Below are 12,835 nucleotides of genomic sequence, written 5' to 3'. Positions count from 1 at the left end.
GAGAAGTATTATCAAGAGTGAAAGGTCCATATCGAGAGGAGCTCGGGGAAGGATGGTCGCGTTGAATAAGCAATGTACTTTAATTCAGAAATACGCTATTTGTGTCAACTGTTGTTTAACCAAAACTAGACCTATTCCTAACCACACTGCAACCACACAATGCACTGTGATAACATCGTTTGGGGGGACAATCAACATATTCATCTGCTTCTCTTAGCTGCTGTCTGGACATGTCAAATCGCTAAATATCCACAAAAAATACTGTAAAGTGACAAAAAACAGGAAAAAAAAAATCAAACAATTCTTAATTGTTAAACCTTCAGGTGCCTTTAAAATAACCCTCATGCTGGATAAGGTGCTTTCACCCAGATAGACTGCATTCTGTTTCTCTTTTTGGAGACCACAAAATCCTTCGCTTGTACTAATTTCTGTCCTATTTCATGGACACAGACCTGCTGTGGGACTTTGCCAGAGGTGTATCTCTCACCAAAACAACCACAGTGTCACATTAGAGCCCAGCCCCTGTGGCGCATTCTCAGCAAAAAAAACAAAACAAAACAAAAAAAACACGTGGCACTGCTAAAAATACCAGCTTTGAATCATTCATGTCATACACTATTTAGAGAGCTCATGCATACTCATGACCATATGCAAATATGTGTCATCAGACTTTGACTAGTAGGGAATTCAATTAATGAAAGAACAGGGGCTGCAGCCTGAGCAGCTCTGCTATACTGTATGCTAACAACCAGGGATGAAGCAGTGGCATGTAGGGGAAATGAACTCTGATCAAAGTCTCTGTTATACTTTTAATCTTCTAGCAAAACATGGTTTTAAGTTTGCGGCTGTTTTCCCCAGTGCATAATTAAGGGTTTACTCTACGACCGCTCTAGTTTTTAGAGCACAAGCCCTCCACTCACTAAGTGGGTTGCCACTCAGTTTGAGAGGCCATCACTTTACTGAATAAGTTGATCCTCATGTTGGCAGCCACTGTGTACCCCACTTACAAAAATGTATAGTGTGAAGACGATTCATGTGGTGACCTGTGTGCAATATACTGGAGGAACAACAGATGGGAAAGAAATTAGGAGCTATGAATAGTGGATAGCACAGGGGCATGAGGAACAGAGGGAATGTGTGAAAATGTAAATATAATTGTTTGTTTTTGCAATTTCAGTTCTCAAGATACCCATATACATTTAAAAATATCCATCGATATATGTCTGTACATGGTAAAGCCTGGCCGATATGTCAGTTGGCCTATATCATCACATCAAGGATATATCAGTGCAAGAGCTCTCGCCCTAATATTGGCTCCTTTCTTAGATGCCCCCTGAATTGACCCAACAGCATGCTAAGCCAAAACAGGGAGTGCAATGCAGAAGACCCCCAGGGTTTTGGAGAAAGGCTGAGGCTGGGGTGGTGGTGGCGTGCTTACCAGTCGTAGCAGTGTGTGGCAGTATTCATTCATGTGGTAAGAATAGCTGTGATTGGTGTGTGACTTATTGGTAAACTCTGTGTGGGAGTGTCCTTGTTGAGTTGTTGCAAGCGCGTGTGAGCTGTGGGTTTCAGTGTCGTTAGGGCCACTTGTTGGTCGTTGACCCAAACGGCCTTTATGTGGTATGCAAGCGCTAGGTGAGCCCAGGTGTGACGCTATCTGGGGAGGGAACAGTACAGAATTATAGGTGGTTGATAGTTAATGGGGCCACCTCCTCTATTCAAAGACCCCTGTTCCAGTTTGACACAGATGGATTATTTTACTCCTCTTTCATGTTGATATTCATGATGTGCCTCTGTTCCTTCTCCTTCCCCTCTGTCTTTGTGGGCACAGTCTCAGCGCGATGGTTTTAGGGTGACCCCCTGCTTGTGTTCAAGGGGGGTGATTAGAGTTCAGGAAAAAAAAAAATCCTTCTCAACCATATAAAATAGGCAAAGATTATTATACAGTCACGTTCAATTTATCCCTAATGCACTTTCAGATCACAGCAGAGCATGCATATGTAAACACAAACGCAGCACAGCAAAGACAGGCCTCCCGCCTTCTCGACAGAGATTGGTTCCCCTCATTCCCTGTAAAGCTAGCTCATTAAAGAAATATAAACAGCCTACATTCGGTTTCATGTCATATAAGTCTTTAATGTAAGTGTCCTTTGATAAGTGGTTCATTAAAGTACTCTGGATGAATACCCTATATACACACAGCTCTGAATTCACCAAAAAGCAGCAGCACATGGAGACAGAGTAAAAGTGTGGTTTTAAATCACTACTACCCCAAAACGAATGATTTTTTGATTATGTATGGTAAACCACTTAAATAGCGGTCAAAGTGATTTACGCTTACCCGCTCTACCTCTGGGGCCACAGTCGCACCGTGTTTATGTGGGTGTTTGTCTTGATGAAGTAAACTGAAGGAAAACTGTTTAAGTTTCAGTGGCTCAGCAGGGAAAGGAGAGGAATGTGCTGGCTAAGAAAAACCCAACCAAATAAATCATTCTAATTAAGACAATTTTTAACACCCCCATTCACAATTTCTCCAGCAGGGTACTCAGCATCAGACTCATCCCTCCATTTTTTGTTTTGTTTTTAGAGATCTTTGAAAGTTAGTGCCGGACCATCTTGGACTTTTTACATGCTAATTAATTGGGGACCGAATCTTGTCAACCCACTCCAAAGTTCACTAGAGCTCATGTTTTGTTGCTAATTGTGAAGTGGGCCTCTGTGTCGTCACACTACAGAAAAATTGGACAAGAAGAGATCCTGACAGCCACACAACGGCCCCAACAGTTTAACTTCTACTTTCATCATTAAAGAAAACAGGGCAGGAAACTAAAAGAGTCTTAAATATTGTGAAAAATTTAAATAACATTAAAACAAAATAAAACAATGGCCAGGAGGAAAATTCGTTTTTGGAGAATCCTGGAAATGAAGGGTATTAACATTTTGATCCCTGCTGCATCTGTAATCCCACAGAAAATGTGCCATCTGCAAATTAATCCAGAGGATTAGACAGATTTAGTATTGTAACCTTAATTTGAGATTACTTCACTTGAAAAAAAAAAAAAAAAAGGCGAGTACAGTCACGTACAGTCCAACAATCAAGGTACTGTGTGAACGATGGTCTTAAATTTCCCAAGCAAACATGTGGCACCTTAACAATACTTCCAATGACCACTTTGTTGTCAGGTTGCAGTAATCCATCTATTCTGTATCTAGTCCTTCTCAAACCTGCATAAAATCCAGCCACTGGATAACTTTCTGGCTAAGTCATACATCTTGTAAAGACATGAAATATCACTGGAAAGTAAATGAGACCACAGCATCAGCACTCTATCAACGTCCAGGCCTTCCTAACTCTAACACATGCTTCCAAACTTAAACTTCTCACACAAGCTGCAGCCTGTTCAATTTTAAGGAGACCGTACCTACCGCTTTGCTGCTGGGCGCGGTCTGTCCCATCAAGTCCTCCATCGGGTCCCACTGTGGAGTTGGGTGTGACAGGCTGCTTGAGTGGAGAGGCAGCATGTAAGTGTATGTGTGTGTGTGTATGCCTGAGCATAAGAGAGCGTCAGGGTGTTGTAGGGGAGTTTGCCCTGCTGTGTGTGTGTGTGTGTGTGGATGTGTGTGTGGATGCTTATAGGAATGCCATGTATGGAGCTGGGTGTGCGTCAGGAATATTCTATGAGAGCTGTGATGGGTGAGTGTGTGGAGTGTATATCTGAGTCGGTAGCAAATCAAGTGTCCCTTATAGGACATGGCTATAGTCAGAGAAGCGATGAGTGTAACTGCAGTGTGTATGTGCGCAGTGAGGCACGGTCCCAGTTCGTCTGAACACTTTTCATTGGTCTGCTTGGTTCTTCATGCCTCTCTTAACACTGAGTGAGACGTTCTTTTTCTTGGTGTCCTCTCAGCCACTCCTTCCTATCTATCTATCCATCCATACATTCAGCTTCCCTTATTAGACTGGGTCATGTGTCAGTCACAGGTCACCTGCCCTCAAGTCTACATAAAAGCTAACATAGAGGCAAGACTGCAAGAAAGAGGGTTTTTCTTACTGATTACAACCAAGATTGATGAGCAGACAGTGCCAATGATCACTAAGAATGGGCAACTCCATTCAAAGGTAGATGATGAATTCACAATATGGCCCTATATTTACAAAGCAACTGAATTCAGCATTAATGAGTCAGTGTGAGTGCACGAGGCAAAAACCAACGTGCTGATAGCAGGAAAAAGGGGACAGTGCCACAAGCCATTTCAAACGAGAGAAAAAAAAATCTGCATGTCTTCTGTTTTATGGAACACTTAAATTATTCAGCCTTGTTTGCCTTTCAACATCTTCTTCTGCGCTCCTCTGAGGGGCCGCAGTCCTGTCACCGCACTCCCTGATGTGGTGCTGCCATCTTCAGGCCTGAGATGGTACAGCAGGAGCCCTTACAATAACATAATATCCAGTGATCAAAAAGGATGAAGGTTTGGAGTTGAACCACACGGCTCAGTTGTAGATTCAAGTGATGATTCCTCCCTCCAGAGTTGGAAACGCAGCGATCACTGAAGTCTGCTGCTGCAGTCGACTGGAAACCAGCAGACTTTTGGACTCAGCAGGAGGGTCAGAGGGCAGGGGGGAGGCAGGTCTTATGGGCCTAACATAGAAAAAACTCCCTGCAGTTGTTATGAGTTCATGACTTCTACACTTACTACTCTTTCCCCATTACCCCCTGGTGTGAGTTTAAAAGAAACAGAAACAACTTCCCAATATAATGTTACAAATGAGATTCATGGATGGAAGATATAAGCAGTGAAAATGTAGCTCATGTTGCGTTTTTTTCCATTCTTCCCTCAACTGTCTATAAATAGCAGGACATTTGGAGACACAGCTGGTGCTGTTTCCTCCATCTGCACTATAAGATAACCACAATATGCAGTATGGCCTAATGCACGTACATGCACATACACACACATGCACAGAGGGTTATGTTCTGACCTTGCCAGCTGCACCTCACACACTGTGCATCATGGCTGCATTAAATCTACACTGTGTTGCATCATCATCTTTTGATTAATCTCCGCTGATGTTCCCGTTCAGACTCAGAGAGAAAAACCGAGCTCTGTCTCACTCGCACAATGTGAAAGAGGAGATCGCTCGGATTCATCTTTATTAACAGGCTGTAGATTACAGTCCAAGCGGAGATTAACTTGATCTGTTACTGATCTTTGTTCATCGAACGCCCAACATGGACTTAAAAAATGTGAGAACAAGCAAAAACACCAGGCAGATCACACGAGGTTTAAGCACATATCACATATCGACGTAGCACATATCGACGTGAAATAGGTGCACTGAAACTACGACTAAATATGGAACATGTGACAAGAATTTAAAGATCCATACCATCATGTTGATGTCAGTTTTACAAAGTACAGGATGAACAGCTCAAGGTTATAAAGGAGGAATTTTCAATCCTCTATTATATTTCCAAATACAGTGAGCACGAAAAAACAAGGATAATTGAAAGAAAGAGCTCCTCAAAAATCAATCTCATCAATCTCAGCATCCTTTCTGACTTAAAAGAGACATCTAGGAATATTGTCATTCATTTTGAAATATAACTTTAAAGAACACTGGGTGATTTAATTCAGGTCGTTACTAGCTGTCACTGTTTTAGTGATGTGAGACGTCTACTTTGTCAGACGGCTGTAAATTGTTAAATTAATGGCACATTTATCGCTATAATGTTTCCCTTGCTGATCATCACAGTCATATGACACCCACAGGAGAACTGATTCATCTACGTGGAGCGGATTGATGAGATGTCAAATTGACAGTCACTCTGATACCCCCCCGCTGAATACACATACTTTTAACACACATACAGGGAGAGCAAAGTAAGTAGCTCAAAAAAAGCAACAAAGAAAAACAATTTATAAGTGAAGCGTGAACACGAGCATCATAAACCTCTATAGTTAGATATGGATCATTGTGGTCTGGTCAGAAGGTTGGAAAAAAGCTCTTTTTTCTCAGCTCATCTACCAAAAGACTGTTCAGAGACTCTCAGGACGCTCTGAAACAAGGCGCAATAAACCTCCATGATGGAGCCTAATTAACCTGCTCCTCAGGAAGGCCGCTTCCTCTTACAAAGAAATATGGGCCAGTACTTCATTAATCTTTCTGTTCCATTAGGCAAGAAAACTTTCCCTACACACAACCTTGTTTAAGCTACCATTTTCATTCATAAAGCTCTCCTCTGACAACAACAACATCCAAAAAAGAGCTCTTATAACCTGAAGCTCCTTATTTACTTGTTTTCTGTATGCAGTTGTTTTATGTGCAACAGAGCAAGCTCCTTAAATGGTGAAGTTAAAGCAGACTTTAGTCCCGTGTGTTTGCCTATTCCGGGTCCTCACAACTAAAGTCCATTGACAAAGGCTTTTTAAGCAGACGTAGAGACAAAAACACAGGTGGCGGCCAGACACAAATCATTTTTCAACATGACAATTCCAGCCACATCTCACAAGTCATTTGTGTTAAATCGGACAGAATTATAGTGGACACTTATCATAATCTTCAATTAAAGATATCCAGTGCTCCCTTGTTTTTATTCGTTACTGTGTGTTCTATTTCATGGAGCCCAAATGCAACCAGCTATAGGAAGTGTTCCTTTAACAAGGTGTTGGCTATGCAAGACAAAACTTGAGACAGAACATCTACAGTGAGGGGTGGGAGCTTTTTTAGGAGCAAATAGTGTGACTGAGGTGATGTGTTTGCAGCCTGCTGTGAGAAAAGGAGAATGTAGTTCTGACTGTGGAGGGCGAACGCAGCAGAGACCGAGGAAATGAAAGCGCTGCTTCACAACATACATCCTTGCTCTGTATCTCCCTGAGTTAATTATCCACCACTGAAATGCCGCCACAGCACCCTCCATCATCATCTCATCAGAGCTCAATCAATCTCATTCACTTGAGATGGTACAAGCATCCTCTCCACAGGAAGACCTGGCAGATTGTAGTGAGTGGAAGAAGCTGGCAGGAGCTGGGAGAATTATGCTAACTCAGTTACGTATCTGTCCCGGAGCGCACACACACGTGAAAACTCTTTCCATGTGGAGGTATATACACAAGCACACATATCCCTGGTACTGAAAGAGACAAAAAACAGGAAACGTACCAGCAGCTCAGGCTGGATCGGACAAATGCCAAACACAGCCTCTGCCTGTGCACTAAACACACATGAGCCTACCTGAGTGACTTTCTCTGTGACATGGTGCGTCCGGTCAATGAGTTTGCAGGGAGCTATGATGTCCATCTCGCCAGTGGGCAGCGCGATGAGTGGGTCGGGTTTGAAATCCACAAAGTTAAGGGTAATCTGAGGGATTTTGGAGATGGTGCGGTACCGCATGAGGTCTGAGTCCGACGTGGAGTTCAATATGTTGGATTTACTATTTACTGCACCTGTAAACACACCCACACCCACACCCACACACAAAGTAAATGGTTGGGTAAAAATCAAAGGGGATAACAGAATTGTCCGCCTGTCTTTCCTCCACCGTTCTCACCAGTGCTGCTACTGCCCGGCCGGATACTTGCTCGCCGGTTCTTTCGGTCCCAGTCGGGCCTCATGGCCTCGATCTCGTCTACGGAGGAGGCACGACGCATGCTGTGGAAGCTCTCCCGCGAGCGGCCGTGTGACAGGGTGCAGTTGGAGCCCGAGCCGTCCGGGTTGAGGCTGAGGCGGTGGTGAGGTGCTACGCAGGGTGACGACTGGGTGAGGGGACCCACCGGGTGGGTTCGGTGGGGAGGGGGAGGAAGGGGCACAGGCGGGTGAGAGCTCAGTAAGGTCCGCTGGTCCTCCTGGCCGTCTTCTGGCCAACTCCGTAGAGCTGACCTAAGAGACAGAAAAGGATGTGATGGGTAATCACAAAATGTGGGAGAGTCTGTCATTGAACTGTATACTTCACAACAAAGAATGTGATGGCAAGTGTCTGCCCAAACTCAAAAACCATTGAGCCAAACAGAATTCTACTATTTCTAACCAAAAGTGACCTTTGACCTCGCTGTAGGAGGAAAACGGACAAGAAGATTTCCTTGCAGGCAGCATTTAGGATTCAGATACAGAAGTATATTGAAAATTAGTCTAAAAGTTAATGAGCCTGGTTGAAAAAATCAAAGGAATGATATCGGTCAGATTGAAGTATCGCAGAACATTATTTTGTAAGAATCCCACTGGAGTGTTGCGTCTATAGCACCATGCTTAAATGGCTTTGCCGCAGACCCTTAATAGGTCCCATATTCTGCTTATTCCCTTTCTTTCTCATACTGCCCACTGCTGCAGCACCTCTATTCACCCTCTGACTTAACGCTCAGTTCTAGTGCAGGCACCATGCGCAGTTTTTCCACATCAACTCTGCAGGTGAGTGTATAGTAATAACTTCTTAATCTTACAGAAGTCCTGACTTTTCTGCAGCAGGCTGTGGGCATTTCTTATGGATTGAGCATTTTGATGCTTTTACAGTATTTATATAGCCCCTAGACCTGCTTTATAATAAGAAAAACAAAGGAAAAGCCACTTTTTGTTTTACGGGACCTTTAGGAATATTTAATGTAACACTTGTCAGAAGTAATCCACAGGGCCTACCTGCTTCCACTGATTTTCTCCTGGTGGTCTGAAGGTAAAGGGGGAAGAGGCAAGAACTCCCCCAGACCTAGGGGCTCGTGACTATGGTGGTCTGGGTGCGGCGGTAGGGGTGTAGCAGTGGGGATTTGACCGGCCTCTGTGTCGTCCAGAGACGCTTTACTGTTGGATAAGGAGCGCAGCAATGGCAGACGCAGCTTGAAGCCTCGTGGACGACCTGCAGGAGAGAAGAAGGAGAAGGGAAAGGCTCATTGTCTGCACAGTGACAGGCGGATTTCAAATATGACACTGTGAAAGGAGGAAGTGGAAACTGAAACAAAGTACACATAGAATTTGAGAGGACATTCTAGGAGTTCATGCTAGGAGATTGGAAGATTTGAACTGGATCATGCTGAGTCTAATAGACCTCCAAAATACAGCTTCAAAAACAATCTACTCCGTGAATCTGGGACAGTAACATTGATTAGATTTTGGTTTTAGTTGCAAAGTCAAAAACAAGAAATCTGGTTAAGAGACAGACTTGGTCCCAAATATCATTAGTGCCCTACTTCAGACTCAATACCCCAGAGTTATTCCCCTGGAACATTAAGTGCATGTTCATGAAAAAAAAAAAAACGCATTTTGTAACAACTGATCCAACACAAGTCCTCAGGTTTCTGGGAAATAAAATGGCTTAGCAAATATCATGACCACCTGGCCTTTGTGTAAAATGAAGAGAACAAATGATCCAGGTGAATCAAAGTGATGGTGTTCAGAAATAGTGTTTCGATGAACAGGGAGGTTTACTTTAATAAAAGTAAGTGTGCCTAATATTGCCTAATGTTGGATACAGATGATTTACTGAGTTTTATATTCAAACATTTAAGGAATTAAAAAGATGCTTCACTCCAAAACCTTCAATGTTTGAATAATGAATGTGGGACAACAGGGATGAACAAGGATGAAGACAGTCCCTCGTGTCATTCCAAAGTTGCTCAAACCAGACCTGAGTAACAAGGAACAGAAAACGGTGAACAAAGAAATAAAGTTTGCCAGCAGCTACCGGTGACAAGCCAGGTGGGCAGGCGGTGGTTGAGCTCCTCTTTATGTTCTGGGTATGGCCCCTCTGTCATGACCTCGAAGTTGAGGATGAACATGATCACCAAGCCATCCTCGTTCTTCACTGGCACCACATCCACCATACACAGGAAGCAGTGACCTATGTTGGAAGAGAAAGACATGAAAGCTTGGATGGACTGATTGTATTTGGTAAAAGCTTTTATCCAGCTCAAGTCCTTAATATGCCCAAAGTGCATATGGTTTTAGAATTGGGATTATAGGATAAGTTTCCCCCGAAATTATAATTTGGTTACTTTCTACTCACTCACATGCAGATGGCAAGTCAGGGGAGATTTTGCAGTCTGCAAAACATTTCTGGAGCTTCAGAGGAAAACAGTGTTCCACTAGTCTCCTAAACAATTGAAGTAACTGGGGACTAACACAAAATCCACAAACTCCATGGGGGGTTTGGGGATGAGGAGATAAATACTAAAGTTTTCCTTTTTTGGTGAACCCTAACCATTGTATGATATTTGGGGGAGGAGAATAAGTGTGCGAAGCAGCAACATTCTTTACATATAAAACACAGGTTCAGTTCTTGTTTTTAATGACTAGGAGGAATTCTTCATAATGAATCTGCATGCTGAAACATTGATAGGTGCATTATGAAAAGTCATGGACACCCTGCACACAAGCATGTCACACTGAATGTGAGCAAATGTGCAGTAATTATACAGACCCATATTCTCTCTCTCTTACATGCATACACACACACACACACACACGTGCGTGCACAACACATTTATTTTCCATTCTCTCTCATTAAATGTGTGTCTGGGCTTAATCAGCTCACACACTCTATTGCATATGAGGCCAGGCACGTTCACTAATCTGCCACACGAGTGCTAAAACAGCTAAGTAAGCGTGAAATTAGACCACATATGACAGTAAGTGGCTTGGAGTTCGTTGCCACATCTATAGGCCTGAATACACTGTACATAGCAACTAGACTTGACGTCAAGTTGTGCTGCGATTCTGGTTTCCACACTGAGACTTCAAAGCATCAGATACACACGTCATGTACACACACACACACACACTGAGACATGAAAAACGCACTGTCACGTTAATTTGAAACACTGAGAGAAAATCAAACAGCAGAGGAAGAGTTCCAATCCAAATGCTGAGGTACACTATGAGAGCACCTCAAAGTGGAGGAGTGTTTGCACAATCTTTAACATTCAACAGGGGAAACGTGCTGATAACATCCAAGAAAATGTACGGCTTACAAGCTTATACCCAGCAGGAGGTACAATAGATGCTTAAATCTCCAGAAAATAAACTCCCTGCACACTGACAATAAGTCAACAACTACAAAATAATATCCACACATTGCCAAAAGTAGATTGGAAATCAGTAAAAATGAGATAAAACACATCAGTCGCCACATACAAACAAGTCAACTCATCAATCCAGGTCCTACTGGTGGCAAACTGAAAAGGATTTTGTCCAGTTATTGCCTAGTTGTTATTGCCTTACAGCATGTTTAAAAAGAGCTCAATTTCATGACACACAAGTCAACACAATTAAATGACTGTCACATCCCTCGTTGTAGGCTATTCAAAATGATCCCAGAAGTATCCGGCAGCCATAATTGCACATAATTCAAGTCCAATTCAATGTGTCCTTCCAGATCATCATCTCCTTATCCATCATTGATAAACAACATGAAAACAAAGCTACAACAAAACGCAAACAGTTTGCAGTAACACAATGAAGGCTCACTCTGTGCATGAGTGTTTTGAGAATTTAAGACAGCTGTTGAGCTTAAATATTTGTTTCCTCCAAACGTGGATGTCTTGCTCCTTGCCTGAACTGGCCTTTTGATGTCAAACACACATTTCCTGGCATACCTGGCTTTGCACTATCCCGTCTCTTACCTGCACGGTGATGATCAGTGACCGGCTCTACAAATGGCAGCAACAGCAGATTTGGCAGCGTTGAGTGTTTACAGCCAAGACGGTATGTTGTGCAAACCAATGTACAGTGCATCCACTGCATGCCTGCCTCACCCACCCGCCTGTCATTCACCGCCCATCATCGCTGGAGAGTGGGCCAGAATCCGATTGGACAACAGCATAATCCCAACACAGGAGGGGAAAAAAATATGGAACGCAGGGAAAACCAAAGGATTACACCATCTGGACATATCTAACAGTGCGCGTGTGTATGTGTGTCTGTGTGCACGCATGCTTATGTGCACACGTGTACAGTACGTAGATGTCCAGTCTCACGTTTCATTCATAAGCCATTGGGTCCATTCATGCCTGTTTTCATTAACAGCTGCGACTTTGCATTAGCAGCCTCTTTGATCACTGGAGGTGTTGCTGCATCACTCCTAAAGCTGCAGCCTGCTGGACAGGCAGGGGAACTTTAAGACACACCACACCGTTTATATGAATTTGTCAGAAAAAGAAGGGAGAATGACATGGGAGAGTATGGCGGGATAGTACTCATGAACACGAGCTAAGGGTCAAAGGTCCTACACTGTATAGATTGTAAAGCAGTGTGATTTGTGATTTTGGACTATTTAATTCAAATCTATTAGACTTGAACAAAAAAAACATTTTATCCTCGTCATCATGTAAGAAAGAACATTAAGTGAAGCAGTAACACGTAGCCGATTTGTACTAATTATGAGCAGTAATCCGAGACAGATTTTTCATTTTACGTCCCCAATATTATTTAAACTAATGTACATATATTCGTGGAGGAAAATGCCTTAGAAACACTTTGATATCATTACAGACTGTCAGTCCAAGATGTTGAACCAGCATCTCTTTATTTTCTCTGCAGACACCCAAACCAAACTGTAAACGCAGCAGGCTATGAGTGTGTGTGCCCTGTTCAGACACAGGGCACAGTGATGTGTGTCTTGTGGATGACAGATGTGATTTGTACAAACACACACACACACACACACACACACAAACACACACACACACACACACACACACGCACACACACACACACACACACACACACTCACACTCACACACTACAATGTAGGATTAAATGTCAACACAAGAGGATTTAACTTCAGCTCATTGTTTTAACTCTAATACATTATAAGATAAAGTAGTTATTGTCAATTCTTCAAATTAATCTGGA

The 12,835-nt window shown here is 42.9% G+C and overlaps 1 protein-coding gene across 3 annotated transcripts in view; it reads right to left on the bottom strand.

Annotated features, from left to right (window-relative positions):
* Window positions 1-12,835, bottom strand: part of kcnh2b (potassium voltage-gated channel, subfamily H (eag-related), member 2b) — a 262,371-nt gene that overhangs the window by 108,871 nt on the left and 140,665 nt on the right. For 2 of the 3 annotated variants that reach the window (XM_030398671.1, XM_030398672.1), the window contains exons 3-6: window positions 9,669-9,824; window positions 8,630-8,843; window positions 7,551-7,879; window positions 7,235-7,446 (exon numbers count right to left, since the gene is read on the bottom strand). In XM_030398671.1, the coding sequence (XP_030254531.1) occupies window positions 7,235-7,446; window positions 7,551-7,879; window positions 8,630-8,843; window positions 9,669-9,824 (911 nt within the window). Of the gene's footprint in view, window positions 1-7,234; window positions 7,447-7,550; window positions 7,880-8,629; window positions 8,844-9,668; window positions 9,825-11,604; window positions 11,699-12,835 lie in introns of those variants that run through there. The other variant, XM_030398673.1, reaches the window with a different exon arrangement.

Source organism: Sparus aurata, chromosome 19 (assembly GCF_900880675.1).
Source record: "Sparus aurata chromosome 19, fSpaAur1.1, whole genome shotgun sequence".
Lineage (NCBI taxonomy): Eukaryota > Metazoa > Chordata > Actinopteri > Spariformes > Sparidae > Sparus > Sparus aurata.
Note: the sequence above shows the minus strand (reverse complement) of the source record. Positions and strands in the feature narration are given on the sequence as shown.